The sequence below is a fragment of the Anolis carolinensis genome, chromosome 4 (genome assembly GCF_035594765.1).
Source record: "Anolis carolinensis isolate JA03-04 chromosome 4, rAnoCar3.1.pri, whole genome shotgun sequence".
Classification (NCBI taxonomy): domain Eukaryota; kingdom Metazoa; phylum Chordata; class Lepidosauria; order Squamata; family Dactyloidae; genus Anolis; species Anolis carolinensis.
Window position 1 is genome coordinate 35825643 of NC_085844.1, and position 26522 is coordinate 35852164.

A 26522-nucleotide genomic window follows, 5' to 3' on the forward strand; every position below is an offset into this window, starting at 1 on the left:
GAGAGTGGCAATTGTATTGCAGTTAAATGCCTGCCAGTGGAACTAAGGTAATTACATGGAATTGATTAGTACACCACGTTGCTGTTGTATCGTGCATGCTATTTATTCTACCTGCCAGCAATCATACATTTGAGTATTTTCTGATGTTGATTTTCTCCCTTCCATATCTGTTAATGATTCAAAGTGTTTTCCTCCTAGCTACATATATAACTTTCTGAATAAAAATCAGCACACTAGAACATCTGGCTTGATTTGAACCTTACCCAGACCTATGGTCTGGCAGTTGCATTTTCTATATATTGCAAAATTAGATTTCCAAGCCACCTGAATCAAGATACTGCCATAAAATATGGAAATAGTATGATTGGTGTGGTGGTTGATCATTCCCAATAGCACTTAATTGTGCTTCCTCTTAAAATTAGACTTTTAGGGCTGTTTCAGAAGACAGCATTCCCAAGTCTTGATTGGGTTACTAAAGTTTAATGAACCCTTCTATTTGAAGTGGTGTCACTAAGTCCTCTGCTCCCATTTTCAGAATTTCCACATGGGAAAATTTCCTGGCTTTATACTTTGTACCATTAGGTGGGTTTCATATGTTAGGAAACATATGAAAGGCAGTAAAGTTACTGCCTTTCAGTCCAACTGAAATCCATGAAAAGTCATGAGTAGCTTTTGATGAGTAGCTTCAGTTCAGTTAATTTATAACATGCCTGTGCAACCTGTGGCCCTCCAGATGTTTGGGACTCAAAGTCCCAGAAGCTCTAGCTAACTTGTCCAATGGAAGGCAACAGGTTGTGCAAGCCTGATTTATAGCATAGTCCTATTTGTTTCAGATCAGAAATAAGCCTATTGAGTACAGTGAGGTTTAATTCCCAGTGTTTCATGCATGAAGTTGCAAATGCAGCCTGTATCCATCCTGATGTACAAATGCTGTACAATAGAGAAATAAGCATGGCACAATTAATTATTTGAGTGTTGAACTAGAACACTGGGAGATCAGGGTTTGAATCCCCAGTCACGAAACCCACTGCTCTCTCATCCTCAGGGGAAGGTAAAGGCAAATATCCTCTGAATAAATTCTGCCAACGAAACCTCATGATAGGTTCACCTTAGGGTCTCCCTAGGTCAGACATGACTTGAGGGCAGACAACAACAACAATGTTCTTCTATTAATGGAGCAGGGGGAATGAAAAACGAAAGAAAGTCAGATGGTCATTAGATGATTTAACTGCCTTTGAGTCAGCTTTGATTTATGGTGGCAAAGTGCGTTAAAGCACTGAGCTGGAGACCGAAAGGTCCCAGGTTCAATCCCCGGGAGTGGCATGAGCGGCTGCTGTTAGCTCCAGCTCCTGCCAACCTAGCAGTTCGAAAACATGCCAATGTGAGTAGATCAATAGGTACTGCTCCAGGGGGAAGGTAATGGCGTTCCATGCAGTCATGCCGGCCACATGACCTTGGAGGTGTCTACGGACAACGCCGGCTCTTCGGCTTAGAAATGGAGATTAGCACCAACCCCCAGAGTCAGACATGACTGGACTTAACGTCAGGGGAAAACCTTTACCTTTACTTATGAATAAGAGACCTCCAAATCACCCTATTTACAACAACCCCACTCAGGTCTTACAAATTCAGGACTGTGGCTTCTTTATTCTATCTGTCTGAACTATGTCCTTCCTCTTTTCCTTCTGCCATCCACCTTACTAAGCATTATTGTCTTTTCTAATGAGTCATCTCTTATCCAGAGTTTTTATAGCATGTATATGCTATAATGCTATAGCTGTATCTTTGCTGATGCTATATTTGAAGAATGATGAGAAAGCTAAAATCAAATAGGCATTGATAGCATTTCTGTCAATACAAGAACTGTTTCCATTTCAAATCTTTATTGTTCAGTAGCTGTACCTGGCCACGTGTTACTGTGGCCCAGTCTGGTTCAATGAAAAAAACTCAGGAAAGATTTCTTTCTCCCACCCTGTACATTCCACAGATATATAAAGAGAAGCCTCCCACAGGATGGTAAAACATGCGGGTGACCCCTGGGCACCCGCATGTTTTCCCCTGGGCACAGCAGAAGCGGCAAGGCTATTCAATGGTGCTCAAGTTGGCAAACTGCTATATTTCTTGCAGTAAATAAAGAATACCATTCAGAAAACAGTGGAATACCAGACATGAAATAATGAGGGCCAGCTAACAAAGGATTCCCCTAGGCAGGAAGTAGCCAGGGTTTGAAGCAGCAAGGCTATGTAATGCTAATCAAGTTGGCCAATTGGAACATTCACACTTGCCTGTAGCAGAAAAGAGTTCTTTCTCCCACTCTGGACCTTCTGCAGATATATAAAGAGAAGCCTCCCATAGGATGGTAAAACATCCGGGTGTCCCCTGGGTAACATCCTTGCTGATGGCCAATTGTCTCACACCAGAAGTGGCTTGCAGTTTTTGAAGTCACTCCTGACACCCTTTCCATGGCTAGGCCTCAGAGCCTCAGCCTCGCGTAATTCCTCGTGAGTGGTGAAGAGGCTGGCCTAGCCTTCCCTTTCAGCCCTGCCCACACTAATTGCTAAAGGTTGGAGACTGCTTGTGCTTGCCCATTACTTGCATTGTTGCTAAGGGGAGGAGCCATCTGTTACGACGGTTGCTAAGGGAGGAGGGGAGTGCTTGGCCATTGCCAAGGGGAGGAGCTGTGTTAGGACTGTAGCTATGGGAGAAAAAGACTGATTGGCTATTGCTGTATGTTGTTGTATGATTTTACCTTTCTCAGGTGTGTTAGGTTTGTGAGAGTAGGCTTAAAACATATGCCAGTTCAAATGCTATGTTGTGTCCAGATTTCATAGCATTCGGTGGAGTAGTTTGGGAGATATGAGGTTCCTCACTGACAGACTTTACATTTTTATTTATATAGATAAATATATAAATATTTATCTATAGTTTAAAATATTCATGTCTTCTAGGTTCAAGCAAAAAATGTTATTTGGCCTGACTTCCAGATGCTGTTGGGACTGCAGTACCCATCAGTCCTAGCTAACTTAGCCAGTGGTGAAAGTTAATGGGTATTACAGGTTAAATTACCCAGTCTGTTGTAACATATCAAGAAGAAATTGTAGCCATTCCAGTAGTCTGACTCCTTTCTGTCACTAATTTTTCTAGTATCACTTTTATATAATACACATTTTTGCAATGGTACTGATGGTCAAGATGGTTAGGACAAAGGATGAATTAATATTAAGATTTTTTTTCAGAGACACTGGAGACTAAGCATGGATAAACAATCCTAGAGCATATATCCTGACATGATATGAGCTAGCAGCCTTGAGAAAAGACAGGAAGCTGTGTTGAGACTCCTACTTCCATGCTTTAATGCACAAAATAGCTTTCAGAATAATATGTAGATTTGAAATTGGAAGGACCCCCATATGCTGTCAGATCCAACATATACACACTCAATGCAGAAAATCTAACTAGAACATCCCCAGCAGGGAGCTGTCTAGCATCTTTTAAAAAATGTCCAGAGAAAGAGATTCTACCATCTCTGTAGCAAAATATGAACAAAGGATTGCATACTTTCCTTACTTAGTTTATCCATACCTCACAACCTCTGAGGATGCCTGCCATAGATGTGGGTGAAACGTCAGGAGAGAATACTTCTGGAACATGGCCACACAGCCCGAAAGACATACAACAACCCTGTGATCCCGGCTATGAAAGCCTTCGACAACACAAAGGATTGCATAGTTTACACATCCACTGAAGCAGGAACCTAGTCAACAATTATAATTGCAGCCAGGTTTTAAGAGAATTGCTAACTCAAAGAACTGTCCCATGCCTCCCACCCATGTAGTAGTCATTGTAAAAGCCACAGGCGTTTGGTTTAAGGAGCCCCAGTGCATACTAAAATCATTGATGCTCAAGTTCCATTATATACAATAGTATAGTAACATAACATCCCTTATTTAAAATATGAGGAAAATCAACATTTATATTTGAGGGGGGGATGTTCAAACCGTGGTTAGTTTGAATCTATGTGCAGCATTCGTGGATGCAAAGGGTGGACTATATTAGGAAAAGCATGTTATGAAACAGTGGAGCTTCAAGCTGTTTGAATAGTTGAGTTCAGAGCTCCACCTAGAGGCTAGGACTGTACCTCTAGCCCTTTATGGCTACTAGCAGGTTGTCTTTTCTGTTATAACCAGATGTTCCTAAGCAAGTTTGTAGAGTTTTCTTCCCAAAGAATCTTCATTCCAAGTACATCAGCACACTGCAGTTGAAAGGAATTATATCAACTTTTCATAATAAATCAAGGAAATATTAAGTTCCAGCTACAATTTTATGAGAGCTGAGTTTAGTTGTTTGGGGAAGTGCGGCTAATACTGGTTTTTACATATTTATTTATCTGTGAACCCCACCAGGGTTCACAGGCAATGTACAATGGATCTTAACAATTTTAGAAATACATGAACAAAAACAGCTGAAATTCTTTATGGTATACATTGCACAACTTTATGGATATTTTGCTGTGTAGCAGGAACCCTGTTAGTATATTTCCAAGAGGCATAATACCAGCAAGCGTGTCATGATGTGCTCTATTGGTGTCCCAATGCATGTCAGTCCCATTGTGGATCAATTCAGTTGAGCATCTGTTCCAACGTGCAGCAGTCACTTGAGGCAATGTAATAATGGGCACTTGCGCCGAACCAGCATTCTGAAACTAATCAATTTTATTTCCCACATACGTAATCCTAGTTAATTCAGATAGAGTGTATGTAGTGATTATAAATTCTCATTTAAGTAGAAAAGACACCAATAGCTGGAGAAACAAAGTAAAGGCTATATTATAGGAATTCCAATCTAAGAGGCAAAACTGATTCAAGTTGCTAATCTAGTCTAATTTTATTCTAGGGAATATCTGAGAGAGGACTAACAGAAAGAGAAGAGCTGGGCAAAAACATTGCTAAGAGTACAGTAAAATCCCCATATATGCAGGAGATATAAAAATTAAGAGTAGAAATTTATTTTGGATATACCTGACCAATATATTAAGACGTCAAAGTATTAACTGTCATGCTACATGATTCTGGTAGCCAGAATGTTGTGTGCACAAAATTGGAAAAAAGCAGAAACATGACTGGATATTGAAAGTACTCAGAATGACTGAAATTGTCAATCATTATTTAAGGGAAATGAACAGATACATTTACAAAGAATTGGGAACAGTTTTTAAATTATATCAAAATAATGAGGGAGATATTATACTTGCAGTTTTTGAATACTAAGATATTATGTAAAGGAAAGAAGAACACTGTACATAAATAAAGAAAAATAAGAAAGAGATTGCTATTTGCATTTGTTTTTTGGATTGAAGAGTGGGGAGTTATATGTCAATATATATATTGTGGGCAAGGGAACTATGCTGTCTAATGCGTTTGTATTATTTTGAATTGGTATGTTATATAGTATTTTATATTTTAAAATGTGCAATGATTATTGTTGCAATGCATTAAACCATACGTACAAAAATAAAAATAACATTATCAAAATTATATTTTGTGTTTACAAATGGATATGCTAATAGTAGTTGTTGCAGCTGTTGTTGTTATCATTATCTATACCCCATTTTCCTCTTGTTTGAGATCCAAAGTGATTCACAAGCTTAAAAAAATACAATTTAAATCTATAAAATATAACTACTAAAATAGAATTAAGCATACAATTATTATTGAAATAGCATAAAGCATCCTCTAGCTTGTTCTAAGCACTTTCTGCTTTAAAAGCCTGCCTTTTATAGAATCAGGAAAGAAAGGAAAAAATTATCAAGAGCCATATTCTCAGTTTAAGAAATATTGCCAACACAGTAAGGTAGCATCATTTCACTAGAGAAAACCTCGACTCTCTTGCAAGAATCAATACTTCTCATTTACCCATGCCATTTGGCTTGTGTGGAAAGACCAATCTTTCCCTCCTGAAGAAATAATATGAATTTCTCAATCAAGAATGCACATTTACAATAAAAGGTTTGGCTGATTTTGTTGAAAAGTGAATTTAAAATATGGTGTATAGTGCTGGATCCAGATTTAATCAGATTCCCTGTAAATAATGAGATTTAAGATAGTCAAGATTAACTAAAATCCTGTTGAGTTTAATAAGTCTAAGGTAAATATGACTGAATCTGGATTCAAGCCATAGCCTCGAATTATAAACTCGGAATGAAGAGCCTCTGACCATTAGGAATTGCCACTCAGCCATAAACTATTCACTTCAGCTGTTTATCTCCAATCAGTGACTGTGGAAAAAATAAACTCACAAAAACTCTAGGAAACTCTTGCATGAAATTAAATGTTTTAAGTTGAGAAGCTTTTTCACTGTGCTTTACTCTGAAGTAGATGTGCCCAGAATTGAACAGACCTTTTTGGGCATTTTTTTGCTTTTGTTGTTGTTTTTTGTTTGTTTGTTGCATACTTAGTGAGAAACAATCCCATTTGATAAATGTTACACCTGGGCACATCTCTCTTAACTTTTATCGTAGCAAGTGTTTCATCTGCTTCTGGAATGTATCCCCTCCAAGCCTTCCCCAAACTGAAATTTGATTTCTAGAACAAAAGAAATATTGTCAAAAACATTATAAACTGTACAATGTCTATGCAAAGGGAAAGAGATCAAAGAAATATATTTTTAGGGTTGCATTGCAATAAGATGAAAGCGCATTTTTAAAAACCTTACTTGAAATGCTCACTTCGGATGAACTTTAGGGTGCCGAGCTTTGATCCTGATGCTCAATCGGTCTGTTTTGCTTTTATGTTTTCCAATGGAATTTCCAAGCATGTTTTGAAAGTTTTTATTAACATTTCACAGGTAATCCAAAAAAATTACATCCAATGTACAAAAATAATCCACACAAGTCTTGAAATTCTTTACAAATGATGGATTCTAGTCAAATTTTATTTTTTTTAAAAAAAAATCATTAGAAAGGTTCAGAAAGACAGTAAATTAAAATGTGCATTGATTCTATGTAAATTACAGCAGATGGTTTGGGCAAATAGGATTTTCACTTACCCTTTGTATCCACAGGGTTGGCCCTGCGATTAGTGTCAAGGGCAGCTATTTCATGAAGCAAATACAGGGATGTGCCATGTGTGTCCCTATCTTGTTTGGGTTGCTGTGAGTTTTCCGGGATGTATGCCCACGTTCCAAAAGCATTCTCTTCTGACGTTTCACCCACAGGGGAATTCCTGATATGAATCAAACAGGCCAGCTAACACCTCCCAACAAATGATTCCCTCAGGCAAGAAGCAGCCAGATTTTGAAGCTGCAAGGCCATTCAATGCTAATTAAGATGGCCAATTGCAACATTTACCCTCGCCTCAAACAGACAAGAGTTCTTTCTCCTTCCCTGGACATTCCAGATATATACACCCCACTTGCCTAGTTTTCAACAGACCTCACAAACTCTTGAGTATGCCTGCCATAGATGTGGGTGAAAGGTCAGGAGAGAATGCTTCTGGAACATGGCCATACAGTCCAGAAAACTCACAGCAACCCAGTGATTCCGGCCAAGAAAGCCTTCGACAACGCTTTTCTAGTTTGTTACCCTCCAGTGTAATAGAACATGTTATCCCATCAGCATTGCTATACTTATTGTGTCTCTGGAGAGTCTCTGTTCATGGAGGAAGTGGAGGGTGCTCTCTTGTATTTTTTCTTCTGTAGCAATATGTCTTGGCCTGATTTTGATAATAGGTTTACAAAACATTGTTTTACAGGAGATATCAATATCTTACTCTGTCTATATCCAAACTCACGGGTAAGCTTATAAGCAGTACATAAGCTGAAAGATGCACTGAACAATGATTCAAATACCTGCACACACGCAGAGCTCTCAATCCATCACTATCTCCCCATTTCTCCAAACAATTTGAAAAACAGTTAGAACGGCTGCCACCAGAAGCATAATTTGGTATATTGCAGCATATTACATGCATAATTATTACAGGTTGAGTATTCCTTATCCAAAAGGACAGGACTAGAAATTTTTTAGGTGTTGGATTTTTATTTTATTTTGTAATACCCATATTTGTATATATATGAGATAGCTTGGAGATGGGACCCAAGTTTAAACATGAAATTTATTGATGCTTCATATACATCTTATTACACATAGCCTAAAGGTAATTTCATACATTAAAAATAATTTTGTGCATGAAACAACATTTGTATACATTGAACCATGAATAAACAAACATGTCACTATCTCAACTACTCATGTGGGTAATTTTGGATTTTGTAGTTCTAGATAAGGGATCCCCAACCTGTATACTTGTACTGTATATTAGGCCTATGGAATCCTATATGGGGATAGATACAAGCTTCAAAACCCAAGGGGTAGGAAATAGATCCAACAGAATAGTTGCTTCCTACAGCATCATTTGAATCTATAAAAGTATAGAAAATGGCAGATAAATATGAAAACAATCATATGTAACCACATATAAGCTATAGTAGGGAATGTGTATTCCAAAAAGTATTTATTGGTTTGTGTATCACACTCTTCTGAAACACATGTTGGCATCCAGTCCAATCCAGTAAGATCATGCATCCTGATCTTAACCATTTGAACTATTCTACATGATTTTTAAAAATGTCTCAATGAAATGAAAACTTACAGGTAATCACTATCCTTATGTGAAATTTTGATATATTCCTGCAAGCATTTAGGGCTATCATTATTCTGTACCAAGAATACTAGCTTATAGCACTAAAATCAGAGCCACAACATACAAGGAGCATTTTGTTAGAAAATTGGTTATTTAAACAGAAGTTAGATGGCTTCCTATTGGGAGTGTTTTGGTTGTATATTTCTGCAAGGCACTGAATGGATCCTGTGATTCCTCTTCCAACTCTGTGACACTCTGGCACTCCAAATGAGACAGGGACAAACCAAGCTGTTTTGTCTCTTGTGGAGATGACTAAATGGCACTTCCCCCTCAGTTCCATGTACATTTGCACTGAGAGCTGAATTTTCCTTCAATACTAGCAATGGAATGGTATGTTCCTCCATAAGTGCAATGGACAAGAAGCTCCTGCTAAACTGGTTTTTGGCCCCTACTTTCCACCTGAAGGACGGGTCTCGCTCTGCCTAATAGTAGACCTGCTCCCACCATTACTTTTATTAAAACTGAATTAATCCAGTTGGTATATTCACTGGGGTTGGGGGCACAGAACTTACATGAAAGTGACAAAACATTTACCTGAGAGAATACCTCTAGGAATTTCTAGGTCTTTCAGAATGACTTTATAGTTATTTTCCACTGGAAGACCTACTGTTTCTTAGAACATTTTACTCAAATTCATGAATAATCAAATCCACAAAGGTCAAAACTGCAAATGTGGAGGGACAACTGGTCTACCTTTCAAAAAGATACATTGCACCCTGCATTTTAGACTGCACAGTGCTTTATATTTGGTCTACTGGCCTTAGCCTAAGCTTCAGCTATTTTTTATATATATACACTCAGCTCCTGATGAAATAAGCTATATTATTGAGCAGAACTAAAGAGAGATCGGTGAGGAAATTGGGGGATGAGAGGCTAATGATTTGTCATTACCAAAGCCCTTCAGGATCACACCAGTCAGGTCAGGAAATGTGTATGGGTGGAGAAGTTTCCAGAGAATAGATCCTTGTTATTTAGGATTTTTCCCTGCTAGGACTAGTAAAGAGGGAATGAACACCTTCATTTTCAGGTTGAGATCATTGATGGCCCCAACTACGAAGCTTCTCAGAGGGAAAAAAAAAGTGCACCAATTCTGACATGACGCTTAAACACCTTGCTTCAAGGCATAATGACATGTGGAAACATCACAGGTAGCATTGCTCAACAGAGCTTTTAGCAAGCTACGGATGAGTGATGTTTTTCTGATTGCAAATCTTATTTTTGCAAGGAGACCTTCAGCCCACAGCAGCTTTCCAGACAAAGACCCAGAAAGTTTATGGATTACTATTGCAGTTTTGATCTTCAAGGCACCACACATGTGTTCATTTTTTCCCCCATGCTCAGACCTAAGCAAGCAAGCAAGTAGTCATGTGAAGGGGAACCCCTCCCTAAAGTAAAGAAAATGGTTGCAGGGTTTGAACAGAAGTTAGTGAATGCTACCAGCTTCATATTCCCAGCAATCCAAATATATTTTGGAAATTTCTAGGAAAGAAGATTTCACTAACCATTGCTGTGCTATCTTTTGCAGAAAATGTTTAATCCTTCATGTCCTCTCTAAAAGTTAGTATAGGCTAAAGTGAATAGCAGCAGCCTGTGAGAGTTGCACAAATAAACTCACAGCACTAATTTGCCTTAATGCAATTTAGGTCATATCCACATACAGCTTCCATGTCACAGGATAATACTGCATAGAAACTCACTACCTAATCAATTGTTATCTGTGATGTAAAAATATTCCATTTCTTCTATGTATGCATTTTTAAAAAGAGGTGAGGCTATCTTTGAGTGATAAAGAGCATTTTCAAAACAACAGGTCTTGAATAATGTGAGTTCTTCAAAATATATAATATATGTATATGTATATATTACACAAACCCTACAAAAGCCCACCAAGGGCCAATCCTGGTCTGTACGAGACCCAACCAAACACAATTCACGAGGTCCTGCCATGGCATCCACTGAACCAATGTTAAGACGCCCATGCTGCCAAATGCTTCATATCATCATCGTCTTCCACTCTCTTCTTTGAAGATGCTGTAGGAAGAGACAAGTAATAACTATTTAGCACAATTGTGATGATTCCATGTGAAATCTAGTAAGGCAGCCAATCCAATTTCTAACCATATTAGACAAATGACATGTTCAGTGGCACCAGAAGGAGGCACATTATCCATATTGCTTCCATTCCATTAGAGTTAGACCTGAAATCAAGACTCATCCTATGTACTCATGTAGAAGTCTAGAAATTTTAGTTTAAAAAATTAACCCAAAAAAGGGTTAACATATTCAGGGATCAATGTAGGTACTGTATCTTAACCCATATATATAGGGAACAATTCTCTTCTCTCTGAGTAGGGAGAAGCAAGAGCTGAGTCGCTCTGAGGGAACTTAAAAGAAGCATTGACCCCTGCTCTCCACTCTTCTAGCCTTTATGAACATCTGGGCAGAGAAACAGTGGCTGCTTTCCCTTCTATACAGAATGACTCTCAATTTATCCATAGGTCATATCAAAATCTGGATTTTTAACCCCAAAACCTATTCTTAATGTATACATGAGTATATACAGTAGATTCAAGTGCCCAATACCAGTTCCAAAGATGCATACAGTCCTAAATTCTGCTGATGGTTACTTTTCACTTAGTGTATTCTGTCTCAATGCTTGCTTCTGACCTGTCTTTACATGTTGACATGATCATTTAGTGTAGGGTTAGCCAGCAAACGGAAAAGGTATCATACAATGACAGTGTCAAATGGAGACTGAGCAACAAAAAATTGCTAGATAAATTTATCAGAGATGTTTAAATGCTGTCCATGCATGTTCTAGAAATACCTTTCTATGTCTATGAAATTATTAAGCATCCATCTGGATAATTATAGGGTATCTTGTAGCAATATAGCAAAATACATATATAAACCTAAAATGCATTGATTTACTACAGTAAACACTATGAATCAGCTGTTGAATTGTGAGCTGATATCTAGGTAAATCATACTAATCCAACAAATCTGCTTCACTTGAAACTAGCAAAAAGATTTGGTCCATAATTACTTTATTACTAACCTTTCTATGGTGGCATTATTCAGCACATTTTAGCGCTCATCTATAAATCCATTGAATGATTCTAAGCATGCATTGTGACATCATGCTCTATAATCTTGTCTTCCTTTTCATTGGTAGCAAGTGTGAATACTCAGTACTCAACAACTTTGGCTAATGCTGATTGTATCATGACTCATGACTTCAGCATTGTAATATATCACCATGCACTAGTCTTCGGAGCACATGGACACTCATTCCTTGTAGCAGTGTCAGATAATCACATATTTGAAATAAATCTTTTTAACCACAACCCACATAACCAGATGTGATCCTTAAAAGGGTAATGGTCAAGAGCTCATAGAGTCAACTAAGGTACAAATGCTGCTGGTCCATTCCGCAAATGTACATTAATAACCATCAGTGACACTGAGTGATGAAAATCTGCTCTGCTGGTAACCAGACCCAGCAGATGTTCTATACAACACCAGAAGCAATCCACAATGTAATGAAGAACTGTGTCAGAGGTCCTGCTTCTGATTGTTATAGCATTGTTTACTGAGAGCTGGCTGGAAATATCATCCAATTTCCACAAAGGCAGACCTCCATCTCTTGATTCCTGGAGTTTATAGTGGCATTTAGGAAACATTTATAACTGTGGCAATCGTGCCATGAATATATGAAGCAATCAATTGTTCATAAATCTAGATGATGAATCTGTAACTGTAAACAAGATGCCACACAATATTTTTGTGCCTTGCAGCAAACACCTGCACAGAAGTAAAATTCTTTAGTAGGTGCAAATATAATCGAAGAGCAATTATGTTTAACTTCAAAAACCAACTGTTTATTTAAAGAGGATTTCAAAAGCTTATTTGGGTTATTTGGACTGTAGTGGAAACTTTGTTTAAATTATATATGCTGTTTTTGTTTCTAATTTGTTTTAAAATTTGGGGTTTTTTATTTGCAGAACTGTACTTGTTTCTGGTTTAGAATTGGATTGCCCTAGATCAAGGAGAGAGAATATGTAGCCCTACGGAGACTGTGGGCTTACAACAGCTAATACACTTAACCAGGATTGCCAAAATCTGAAGAATCTTGGAAGCTCCAATCCAACAACATCTAGAGGGAGCCCATTCTCTATTCCAAACTTATACTATAAGTCACTTTCAGGTGACTGCCTTCTTGAAAGGCAGCTGAAGAATGAATGAAAATAAATACCAGTAAGTGATGGTTCAAACAATTACACCTTCATACACCTTAATATTCGAATATCCTGGTAAACCATTCTTATAGACAGCTTATCATGCTAATCTAGAGATTTTCAAACACATGCTCCAAAATGAAAAATTTCAAATATCAAGCTTCATATCATTAAATTTTCATCCTGAAGACCTTCACAAAAGGCACCTTTTCACCTGTGATGTTATTTGGAGATGTTTGTTTGATTGATTTTGTTTAGTCGCTCTCAAATGATCTGTCCCTTCCCTTCCCAGCAATGACTTATTAAGAAGGACTGCTGTTTAAGCTATCGGGTCACTTACAAGGATGTACTGACAAGCAAAAGAGCTAGGTAGAGCATGCAAAGACAGTAAAACTACAGATACTGCTGCCACAGCTGGGTAGGCCAACAGCTCAAAAACAAAGTAAGCATTTCTTTAAGGCATTTCTGTATTCCCTCCCAACCCTAAAGAACTTCAAAAGCGATGAACGAATTAAAAACCAGTTAAAACAGCAGAGAGAAAAACACTAAAATTGCATTAAAATACTCTGTTAGAACTCCTAAAAGCAGTCTAAAAATAATCCTAGAATCAATGTTTGAACCACTTAAAACAACAATTCCAAACAATGCCATGTGGAATAGCACAAGTTTGGCTGTCTGCCAGTGCTTAAAAGAAATGGGGCCAGCCTTGCTTTCTTGGGACCTCCCAGCCCACAAGTGCTCCCGGGCTGATGAACAAATAAAATCCAATTAAAGCAAGACAAAGATAAAACATTTAAGAACACATTAAAGTATGCTTTTAAATCATGAAAAGCCGGCTAAAACAACACGAGTATCTAGTTTTAAAACAATTAAAATGGCAATTTCAAACAATGCCATGGAGAACAATACTAATTTGGCTGTCTGCTTGAAAGCCAAAAGAGATGAGACCAACTTAACTTCCATGCATTGGGGGTTCCACTGTAGAGGCATTGCTACTAAGAAAGCTCTATTAAATGTACCCACCAATCTAACTTCATAAAATGTTGGGCCATGCAACAGGGCCTCCTCCAAAATTTCTTACGTTCTTTCAGGCCCATATGGGAGGAGTCGGTCTTTAATTGTGCTCAAAATCAAATTAGAAGTCAGTGCAGTGCTTGTAGTACCAATGTTCTCTGGTCTGTAAAATGCACATATGACAGCAATCTGGCTGCTGCATTTGACGCTAGCTGCAGCTTCCAAATACATTCCAATGGCAGTCCCATGTAAAGTGCATTAGAGTAGTCTAATCAAGAGGTAACTAAGGGCCCTTCCACACAGCCATATAACCCAGAATATCAAGGCAGATAATCCACAATATCTACTTTAAACTGGATTATCTGTGTCCATGCTGCCATATAATCCAGTTCAATGTGGATTTTATCCAACTGTGTGGAAGGGGTCTAAGGTGCAAACTACTGTGTCCAGAGCACAGTATGAACCCGATTTTTCAGAGAGTGTGCAATCCTATTTGGAACAGGCTGTGATCCCAATCTTTCCTACTGATCAGCAGTACTTCTGTCATATCTATTCCGAGACAATTTAATCAAACCAAATAATGCAGATATTGTGATCTCTCATTTCTTTATACTGATAGTTTCTATACTATATATTAATAATAAGCATCTTTTAAAAAAGAGAAGAGTTTACCAGGATGGGTAGGCAATGGAGTAGCTGGTACACTTGGTAATCGGACATTGGTCATTTTACTATTGAGTTCTTCTTGTTCAAGTTCTTCCAGTTCTGCCAAGAGCTCATCCTGAAAAGAAATTGAATTTCAAGAAATAAAGAATTGTTCACTGCAATACACTTTCACAACAACACAACACAACAACAGCCTTGCAAACAGCTACTTGCTGTGTTTTCAGTAACCTATTCCATTCCAGACAAGTTGGCAGAGAAGTAGGGATGGAGAGACTATTCAAAATATTTTAATGGTTGGAAATGGGCTTCTTCTGTTGGGAAAGCCTGAAAAGGAGTATTCCAATTGAGCAAGATCTTTGTACTTTCTGACATATTGTGTGAGATAAATTCATGATAGCTTTTGTGCAGAAAGCAACAAAAACTATGGGAACTTTTGCATCTATACAATACAATATTTTAAAACAGCAATTTCCAAGAGATCTCACAGCAACAAAAAAATACTAGCATTATATGTGCTTGCTGAGAGAGAAATTTTTAAAGTTTTACATCCCTACAGGAATTGTCATATTAAAATTTCAAAACACTTAATAGGTAAGAGGGATTAGGAAAAAAAACAGCCACACTTTTTGAAAATTTTGAAAAGTGCATTTCTAAAAATCATTTTAAGGAGAGTGACATGATTTTTATCAAGCACAAAAAGTGTTGTAATATTCAGGCTGCAGTCACTTATTGCTCTTAACTTTCATCACCCACCTCATCAAAGTCATCACCCAATTTTCTTGTAAGAGCTTCTGTAATTTCCTGAGCAATATCTTGCTGTTCAGTGATATCTTGCATCATGTCATCAATTTTGTCCAAGTCCCTGAACAAGGAAACAAAGAAAACCCATGCTACTGAGTCTTTTTGAATCTACATTTCAATAATAGAGCAGCAAAAATCATTAAAGAAGCATAAACTAGGCACTGATCATGAAACAATATAACAACAGTAAGGTTTAGATGTTAAATTCTAAGATAATAAAAGCTTGACAAAGCAACAAGGACTTCACAAGTTGTCTAGAAGACGTTGGTTTAGGAATCAGGTGAGACTCCTAGATGAGAAAATACCATAAATGGGGTGCCACCAACAGTAACGGCCTCCTTTTGGTCATTACCATATTTCAGATGGCTAGGACACTCAAAGAAAGATCTGTAAAACCAATATCAGGGCAGATTCGAATAGATGTGGAACTCCTCCAAGTTCCCAGGTAGCAAGCTTTGTACAGGACAACTTTAAAATACAGATTGAGTATCTCTTATCCAAAATGCATAGGACAAAAGGTGTCAGGGTTTTCAGATTTATTTATTTGCCTTTTGGAATACCAGTAGAAGTACTTGCATTTACATAATGAGGTTACCTTAGACATGAAACCCATGTCTAAACATAAAATCCATATACAGGCAGTCCCCAAGTTACAAATATCAGACTTATAAACAACTCAACAAGAAGTGAGAAAAATCTATCCACAGGAAGGGAATTCACTCCTGAAAAAGTTATCAAGGGGGAAAGCATCATCCACTGAAGCTTTCTCACCAATCCTTGTTTCCACAGCAAGCCAATTTTTTCAAAATCCAATTACGTATCACAGAGATAGAGAGTGAGCTGAAATCTTCTGAACAGGGGCACTGACAGCAAAACAAACACCACAGGGGTGTTAACCCTTACCTATAGTATCCACAGCTCGCTCCCCCCTTTGGTCTGTCTATATATATATATATATATATATATATATATATATATATATATATATTTGGCGTTACACTTTAAAATGTAGTTGTTCCCACCTACCATAGATAGTCGACTTATTTATTTATTTATTTACTGTAGTTTTATTCCACTTTTCTCATCCTTAGGGGGACTCAAAGTAGTTTACAACATAATAGTGGCAAAATTCAATGCAGTACATACCAAATCATATATCTAAAACAGAAACATATAACTATGCATTAAAATCAATAAGACTATTAAACATGAGATAAAAACAATATTTAGACATCAAGAAAAGAATTAAAACACCTAATATAAACATTAAAATCATGTGATCCAAAATCATAGGCCAGGGCTGTCTCAAGAACAAACCTACATAACATATCTTGTTCGTAACTTGGGGACTGCCAGTATATCTTATAGACTTATACATAAAACCTGAAAGTACTTTTATACCACCTTTTAAATATTTTTGAAAAAGATTGACCTATCATAGAGAAAAGGCGCCACAATCAGCCACTCATGTGAACAATTTCAGAGTATTTTGGATTTCAGAATTCTGGCTAAGGGATGCTCGACCTGTATATGAACCAACTGTTTGAATTGGACTTGTAAACAAATCAATAGCTTATGGGGATTTTTTTTTGCTTACTACAGTTAAGCTATGGTTTTAGTGACCAGTCCAAGTAAGTATCCTAATAGCTATAAGATTCTGGTCAGTTTTCGAAGACAGACCCAAATATAATACGCAGCAATGCCCTAATAACGTAACAGTTCCTTCCTTACCACATAAGAAAGACTGATAGCTTAAAATGGAAAGGAAAGGGGCCCATAACCCTCAGTTGTAGGACAGACATTTTACCTGCAGGAGCCTCAGGGCAGCTGAAGTGCAGCTCTATTTGAAGTGGGGTCTCAGCTTGCACAACTCATGTTTGCTGTAGAGGTCTGAATCAAAACAACTGCCCAACATGCACACACAGGCTGAGAGAAACACAAAACTAAATGACAAGGCACATTTCTTAATGTACTCTTGTTGACATGCTTTGGAACTTACATATTTTCATGTACTTTTTTCATAGCTTGGGCTGCATAGCCCATATTCTTGAACACTTCTGTGTTGGTATAGGAATTCTCAAGTGCTTCACGTTGAAATTCAATAGTAGAAAGCGTCCCATCGATTTGCGTCAACTGTTTCTCATATCTTTTTTTCCTCTTAAGTGCCTGTAGTGCAGCTGTCAGAATAAACAGAGAAAGATTATTAGCGAACTGTCAAATAACCCAGGCTGTCTTGACCTAGTGTCTTCCAAATGTGTTAGATGGCATATCCCATATTGTCCAGCCAATACAGCAATATTGCCTAAACATGATGGGATTCACAGTCCAATATATATGGCAGAAACCAGGTTGGGAGGCTTTTTGTTTGAAGACCAAAAAAAGTGAAAATGTCTCGGGGAAATGTAAGTCTGAGTACCAACCAAGAAGAAAGAAAGATGAAAGACTAAATAACGAGGTCTTAGGGATCCATCAAATTACAAAGATAATCCTAAATTTTGAGAGACGGGTGGATTTGTATTTGAGAAAAAATGTGACAATTAAATAAATATTGTAGATGAAATGCATGTTACCAATGCAAAAATGAGGAACAGATAAAAAGTCAACAATTTAAAAACTGTCTTCCATGTTGTCTCAGCCCAAATAAGCATAAAGTAAATCCACATTATGAGTAAAGATTATATTTCTTTAATTTAACATTAAATTACGCCGAAGTATTGTATTCATGCTAAATTCTAGTATCCTACAATTTCCACTTTGTGACCTTACAATGTCACATTACAATGCAAGCTTTACCTATCTGTATGTATGTATGTATGTATGTATGTATAATTTGTATCCCATCTTTCTCCCAATATAGGAACTTGTACAGCCCAAATATATGGACTAGATCAGGGGTCCCCAAACTACGGCCCGCGGGCCACATGCGGCCCATCGGAGCCATTTTTCCGGCCCGCACGCACCTTTCCCCCCGCCGCCGCCGCCAAGGAAGGTGCACATGGGGCGAGTAAAAGGCCTGCGCCTTTCCTCCCTTGCCCCGTGGGCAGCTTTCCCACTGCCACCACCGAGGAAGGCAGCGGGAAAGGTGCGTGCTGGGCGAGAGAGGAGAGAAAGGCGCACGTCTTTTCCTAGCCCCGCGGGCAGCTGCTGCGGCTGAGGAAGATGCACAGGGGCCGAGTAAAAGGCCTGCGCCTTTCCTCCCTCGCCCCACGGGCAGCTTTCCCGCCTCCACCACCAAGGAAGGCAGCGGGAAAGGTGTGTGCTGGGCGAGAGAGGAGAGAAAGGCGCATGCCTTTTCCTTGCCCCATGGGCAGCTTTCTCGGTGCTGCTGCTAAGGAAGATGCACAGGGGGTGAGTTAAAGGCTTGCACCTTTCCTCCCTCACCCTGTGGGCAGCTTTCCCACCGCTGCCACTAAGGAAGGCAGCGGGAAAGGTGTGTGCTGGGAGAGGGAGGAGAGAAAGGCGCATGCCTTTTCCTAGCCCCACGGGCAGCTTTCCCTCTGCTGCCGCCGAGGAAGATGCTCAGGGGCCGAGTAAAAGGCCTTCGCCTTTCCTCCCTCGCCCCGTGGGCAGCTCTCCCTCCCCTCCCACTGAGGAATGCAGCAGGAAAGGTGTGTGCTGGGTGAGGGAGGAGAGAAAGGCGTACGCCTTTTCCTCACCTCGCATGCACACACACACACACACACACCCGCCCTTGCCTCCGAGGAGACAAGCAGGGAGACAAGGCAAGACAAGCGGGGAGTCTGCATGTGCCTCTCTCCCTCCTCAGTCATTCCAATGTGAATAACTGAAAGAATACTCTGCAGCCCTGTTGTGGATTCATTTTTCTTGAAGGCTAGCAATCTCTTCCAACGGTGATTGTTGTTGTTGTTGTTGTTGGTCAGGGGTTCTTTATGTTTTGGTGCACAAAAGCAGAAGGGGGGTTGGATTAGATAGCTGAAGGACCATGTTAATTCCAACCATGTTAATTGCAGTATTATTATTATTATTATTATTATTATTATTATTATTATTATTATTATTATTATTATTATTGGATGGCTGTCTGTCAGGGGTGCTTTGATTATGGTGTGGTGCACAAAAACAGAAGGGGGTTGGAGTAGATGGCCCAAGGGGTCTCTTCCAACCCTCATTATTTTTATGATGATGATGATGATGATGATGATGATTTATTAACATTGAGGCTTAATTTGTTCCTTTTTGTTTGTGTTTTCTTCAAAATAAGATATATGCAGTGTGCATAGGAATTTGTTCGTAATTTAAAGAAAAACTATAATCCGGCCCTCCAATGGTCTGAGGGACCGTGAACTGGCCCCCTGTTTAAAAAGTTTGGGGACCCCTGGACTAGATCCTGGGAGTGGTGAAAAAACACTATATATATCTATGTTAGATCCTGGCAGTTTCTGGGTTTTTGAAAGTACCAAAGGGAACTGGACTCTCGAGGGAAATATTAATGTTCTCCTCCAGCAAGATCCGGTTCTGAATTCTTCAGAAGAGGTAGCTGTGAGACCCCTGCTGAAAAAGGCTTATATGGATGAGATGAATGATCTAGATCCATTTCAATATACCCTCAAGTCAGGTTATGGAACATAAATGACTTTAGTGAATGCTTTCCATTGGAAAGCGAATAAGGGAATTAGTTGGTTGATTGATCCTGCTGCAGAAGATTTTGATATCATTAATATCCTTTTGGTTTATTTTGGAGATGCTGTTTTACAAGGCTCATTGACACCTGAGGGGCAAATCCAGAAAGTGATGCTGTTTGATTCTTTGGATATTGGCCTATGGCAATGGTTTTCAACCTGTGGGCCCCCAGTGTTTTGGCCTTCAACTCCCGGAAATCCTAACAGCTGGTAAACTGGCTGGAATTTTTGAGAGTTGTAGGACAAAACACCTGGGGACCCACAGGTTGAGAACCACTGGCCTATATGGTGTTAACCCTTCCCTATGTTATCCAAAGCTATATATATATATGTCTTCAACTTAAGAACAAACTACAGAACCTATCTTGTTCATAACTTGGGGAATGCCTGTAAACAGATTGAATCTTCTGAGTAAACTGGGGAAGGTGATGCTTCATTCAAAGCAATGGAAAAGCCAGATGGGGGCAGGAGGCGACAGGTTGTAAAGAGATCAATAGAAATAGTTTGGAACAAGCACAGAGCCTAGTTGTCCCACTATTTTTACCACAAGCCAGGGTAGCTGGGTGGGGGTTTTGCCAAACTCCAAGGAAGCTCTCTCATTTCTAAGCCAATGTCTTGTATCAGAAATGGAATGGCTGAGGGCAAATAAACAATCTGGACAATACAAAGGTGTTCCTTATTAGTCAGAAGCCAGATCTGGGACTGAGGATTCAACCCCTGCTGGGTTATGTTACATTCCCAAAAAGAAGCCAAGTTTGGGTGTACACCTGGACACAGTCTTAAGCCTGGAGGCCCAGGTTTCTGCAGTGGCCAATACTAATTTGGCACACTTAAAGCTAGTACATCAACTGTGATACCCACAGTGACACATCCACTGATGTTGTGTGCCTCCAAGTTATTTCCAGCCAATGATGATACCATGGCAAACATATCGCAGCATTTTCTTGGAAAGATCTGGTCAGAAGAGATTTCTTATTGCCTTAGTTAAATTTCTTTTAGATTACTATAAAGCATAGTGCATGATGCTGCATTTGGAGAGTGTTCAGAAACTGCAGTTGGTGGTTAGAACATATAATGGGGTTGATTACAGAGATCATAGAGGACTCTATTTGTTTCTCGGTATAGTTTAAAATGCTAGGTTGTGACCTATAAACCCTTATATGGCTTAAATCCTATTCAATAGACTGTATATTCCCATATGAGCATGCCTGATTCCATGAGCAGGTTCATATGGGAATATACAGGCTGACAGAGATACAACTGGTGGGTACATAAGATAGAGCCTTCTCAGTGGTTTTCCCTAAGCTCTGAGACTTCATTCACTGGGAAGGCTGTAACTGTTCCATTCTTGTTGCTCCTCCATTGGCAGGCATAGATTTAGGGTTGTTGTTGTTTTTTTATTCCAATAGGCTTTTATAACTGAAAATTTAAAATGAAAGGCTTTTTTTGTATGATTTTAAATTGTGTTTTAACTACTTTTTGTCTTTTTATGTGTACACTTTAAAATTAATTTAATTTTTAGTGTTGATTTTTGTTTTAACTATATTGTAATCAAGCTGCTTTGAGCACCAGTTCTGGGCAAAATGTGGAGTATAAATAAAATTGTTAATTATCACCATCAACATCCCTCCTCCAAGCCTGAACTTCTCATTGCTCAGGTAAACCTGAAGGGTTATATAATTCTACAATTCAGATGCTGTATATGGGAGAATATGGGGAATGGAGAAGAGAAAAGTATTTGACTCAAATCATCTGCTTTTTTTTCCATTGGTTTGGAGAGGAACAACAACCTTGCATTTATCCTGGAAGAAGTTGTTGTCCATAAGCAGAGGTCAGAAGGGGCTCTCAGAGACCAAAACCGAATGTGTCACACAGACCATCCTGTCCTGTTGAACTGGATGGGCAACAACTGAATGTCCCAAGTTTGTCTCATGAACATACCCAAGACTTCCTGCACATTCCAGCTTTCTCCTGAACCATCTAGAATCTAGATCATCTCAACATATAAACATTGTTGTGCAATAAACCCTTTCCCTATTTTGCTACGCTTCATATCCTATTTCTTAATGTAGAAATGATGTATGGCTATACAATCAGACATCCTGACCAATTCCAAATACAGATAGAGTCATGATATGCATGTTATGCATTATGATAATATGACACATATAAAATATGAACCTTCCAACCAAAATTTGCATAATTATTAGATCCAGATCCTCATTAATTCAATTACCATTGTCAGATGATGCAGGATTGCTGATTGTACTGATGGTGAAAGACTGACGAAGAGTCTGTGATTCAAAGTCATGGTCAGATTTATCAAAAGCAGATATAATAGACAGTAAGTCAACATTTTTCACTTCAATCCATTACTTGATTGGTAAAAACATAGCTAAGATGACCTACACTCAACTTTTCACAATACTGAAAATTGACTTACTTCACATATATTCTGACAGACTGGAAAAATTAGATCCCCATTCCAAAGATTCAGAAAAGAAGAGAGCCAGAGAGGTAGCAGAGAAAAAATCTGAGGAAATAAAAATCACAACATCATATCGATACCTTCATTTTCATGGGTTTTTGTTTGTTTGTTTGTTTTGCTTTAACAATGCCATGATTTTCATGATTTCCAGTGTGAACATGATACTGAGTAGGAAGAGAAATATCTGTGGTTTTTTATGAAGGTGTATGGAATACACACGTAAACGAAATTAAAAATAAATGTTCTTTGAAATATCTGGCCATTGAGTAAGCACAGAAACTATTCAGACAGACAATTCATCAACTGAGCCATTTCACAAATCAGAAACTAGACACAAAATGAAATTGCTTTCTTCAACCACAAATCTATTAATTACAATCACAATTATGTTCATAATCTACCATAACTACGATAAATAAGATTCAAGGGAGCTCCTTCAAATTGCTATATCTTTTTACAATCAATTCATTCATGTTGCTCCCCATTTCTGATAACTCAAAATACAGTATTATTAAAATATTGTATACAGTTTCTGAAATGATGCTAACACATACAGAATAAGGTACGTAGTGAAGTATTACTGAAGTCTATACTTCATGGTTGATTTATTTATTTAACATTTATTTCCATAAGGATTACAGTGGATCATTTTTATCTGCTGGGGTATGGTTTCAGCATCCCCGCGGATACCAAAATCTGTTCTCATTAAGCTTAATGAGAACCACCACTTCTCTTAATATTCCCCCAGCAACAGCAAGAGTATTCCTCTGGGCAGCTAAACCAGGAAATCCCAACTGGATGGCCCCCCACAAGGGTCTTTCTCCAGAGGCAAACCAAGAATGGGCAACTTGGACGTCCCTGAACAGATTCAGAAGCAGAGTGGGCAGATCAAAAGACAACCTGGCAAGATGGCACTACCTAAAAGAATCCTCCACCTTGTGTGACTGTGGAGCAGAACAAACAACTCCGCATATGTATGCTTGTCCACAATGCCCTGCCTCATGCACATAGGAAGAATTGTTTAAAGCTACAGACAATGTGGGCGCTGTTGCCCATTTTTAGTCAAAATTATTTAACCACTTGTGTTCCCTCTATTTTTATCAGTTCTGTACTCATCTATGCAATACTTCTGACACTAAATTAAAACAAAAACAAAATCTGTGAATACTCAAGTCCCACTACATACAATGACACTGTAAAATTGTGTCCCCATTGTAAAGGTTTGCTATTTGGTTTTTTTTGTGGGGGAAGGGGAATATTTTCAAGCCATGGACAGTTGAATCTGTGGATATGGTATCTGTGGATATGGAGGGACAATTCAGGGTCCAGGTTTTGGTATTTTCTGATTCCTCACATAATAGTCGCACTAATGATATAGACCGCCTCCCAGCTGACCACATTCTCTTCCATTCACTCGACCACCCACCCATCTATTCACTCACGCACTCACTTGCTCACTCACTCACATGCCTATTCATTCACTCAGCCACCCTTTCCAGGAATCAAGCAGCATCCCTGGGCAAGCAGATGGATGGGTGAGTGAGGGAGTGAGTGCATGAGTGGGTCTGGTAGATTACTGTTTATCAACCACAAAATGTCCTTTTTTCCTCCCATAATAGTCACACACACACCCTTTTTAGGTAGACAGAAGTGTGATTATTATGCGATGAAATACAATATATTGCACATTTACTGAATCTTTTGGATTTAAAATTCTCAAACTTTGTGACAGGCAATTTTAAAGGATTGATTTCATTTGAACTGAGGTAGAATGACTCCTGCATACATGTTTTTGATAAATAGTTGTCCTTAGGGCTCAAATCCTTGGGAGAAGCAGTGTGTGTGTCTCACATGGAAGCCTTCAGGATTAATTTTGAAAGATGATTAATGGCTCGAGGATACTTATAGCTACAGGGAATGAGTTCATTATTCCCCAAACTATAGCTCCAAAAAATTAAGGTAGTTTCCCTTCCTTTCAGCTAGCACAATTAATTTGGGGGGGGGGGGGGATGCTTTGCAACATTAGATATTTCACTATATACTTTATGCCCAGCCAAATCCACCATTAGGCAGATACAAGCAACTGCCTCATACAACTGAGATTTGGAGAAACAACAAATGCCCACCTGCCATTCCTCCCAAATCTCCTGACCATTTTGTTCTCTTGGAAGGAAAAGAGTTAACCATATACCCATGTATAAGTGTAGAAATTCTAGTAAAAAAAATCAATCCAAAAACCTGAGTCAACTTATCCATGGGTTAATTTGACTGCTGTATTTTATCCCCCCCCCCCCCAAAAAAAAAGAATCATCCCCTTCTCTGAGCAAAGTGCCAAAATGTGAGAGCTTAGTCCATCCTGTGAGAACCCAAAAGAGACACTGACCCCTTTGGCCTTTTTAAATGCCTGGGTGGGAAAATGGCAGTAACAGCCAGGGTTAGCTAACTCCAAGGTGGCATTGGTGCTTTTCCTTCTCTGCGGAATGATTCTTGACTTATCCACAGGTCATATCAAAATCCATAATTGTGCCCCCAAGACCTTATATATAAAGTTGACTTATAAATGAGTATATATGGTATGGAAATAGGAGAAAATTCAAGCCACCTGTTTGCTTAACAACAAACTATTTCTTATAAAGTCCTTAAGAAAATCTAGGGCGAGACCTTTCAAAATGCAATAAAAGCAACGGCTCACATAAACTCTTCACCTTTGAGATTCCAAAATTGCACATGCTGTTATCCGAGATCAGTTTGTGTATATTTACTGAAGCAAAGTGGATTGTTTATTTATTTAGCGTATTAATATATTCCCCAATAATAGCTCTTTGGGACCTTCATAGTAAAAATTAGAACCACACTGAGACATGAACATGAAACAGAGGATCAAACAAACTCAGTAAAAACATAAAAAGAAAATCTGCCACAGAGAATAGCATCAAGTAAATCTAACAAAAACACTAAAAGACTGAAATTATCAAGACTGTAAAGCCTGGGAAATGCAAAAAAGTTTAAACTGAAGCATGAGGGACCATAACAAAGCAATTAGAAGAAACTATACTTCAAGCAGCTATCTTTCATTTCTCCCAGTAGCTATCCAATTTGCGAGGAACATCTGGAAAAAGGACTCAGGAGAAGGTGCCGTTCAACCAGATACATGCCTTAGTTCGCACAGTTACAATAAATGAGAGATAATTCAAATGCAAAAAAACTGAAGATATTGATAATTACCTTAAATATGGAACAGCTCTTTCAGTCTCATACTATATAATGTCAACTGCAGGAACAGAGCTGAGCTCTTTGCTGCCACTGTCTCCTGTCCCACGTTCTACTTGCAAATAAATGGCTGTGCAGGAGAGCTGAATTAAGATTAGAGCAGTAGTTCTCAACCTGTGGGTCCCCAGGTGTTTTGGTCTACAACTCCCAGAAATCCCAGCCAGTTTACCAGCTGTTAGGATTTCTGGAAGTTGAAGGCCAAAAGATCTGGAGACCCGCAGGTTGAGAACCGCTGGATTAGAGTGTGAGGGAGATATAATTGTCATAATGCATGCTACAGTAGAGTCCCGCTTATCCAACCTTCACTTATCCAACGTTCTGTATTATCCAATGCAGTTTGCTTTTTAATAGTCAATGTTTTTGTAGTCAATGTTTTGGTGCTAAATTCATAAATACAGTAATTACTACACAACGTTACCATGTACTGAACTGCTTTTTCTGTTGATTTGTTGTAAAACATGATGTTTTGGTGCTTAATTTGTAAAATCATAACGTAATTTGATGTTTAATAGGCTTTTCCTTAATCCCTCCTTATTATCCAACATTTTCACATATCCAACATTCTGCTGGCCCGTTTATGTTGGATAAATGAGACTCTACTGTACTTTCATAATCTCTGAGTTGGAAAAGACACAAAGGTCATCCAAGATACTACATCATTAAAAAATAAAAAATAAACTCTTTAAAGAAGTTAAAATAATTCGCA

At 38.6% G+C, this 26522-nt stretch overlaps 1 protein-coding gene across 1 annotated transcript in view; it reads right to left on the bottom strand.

Moving 5' to 3' along the window:
* Positions 1-6812: 6812 nt before the first annotated feature.
* chmp4c (charged multivesicular body protein 4C) overlaps positions 6813-26522 on the bottom strand; it is a 29852-nt gene continuing 10142 nt past the window's right edge. The window contains exons 2-5 of the mRNA XM_003219544.3: positions 17418-17595; positions 15371-15479; positions 14624-14732; positions 6813-10730 (exon numbers count right to left, since the gene is read on the bottom strand). Coding sequence (XP_003219592.1) covers positions 10666-10730; positions 14624-14732; positions 15371-15479; positions 17418-17595 — 461 coding nt within the window. The 3' untranslated portion in view covers positions 6813-10665. The remainder of the gene's footprint in view (positions 10731-14623; positions 14733-15370; positions 15480-17417; positions 17596-26522) is intronic.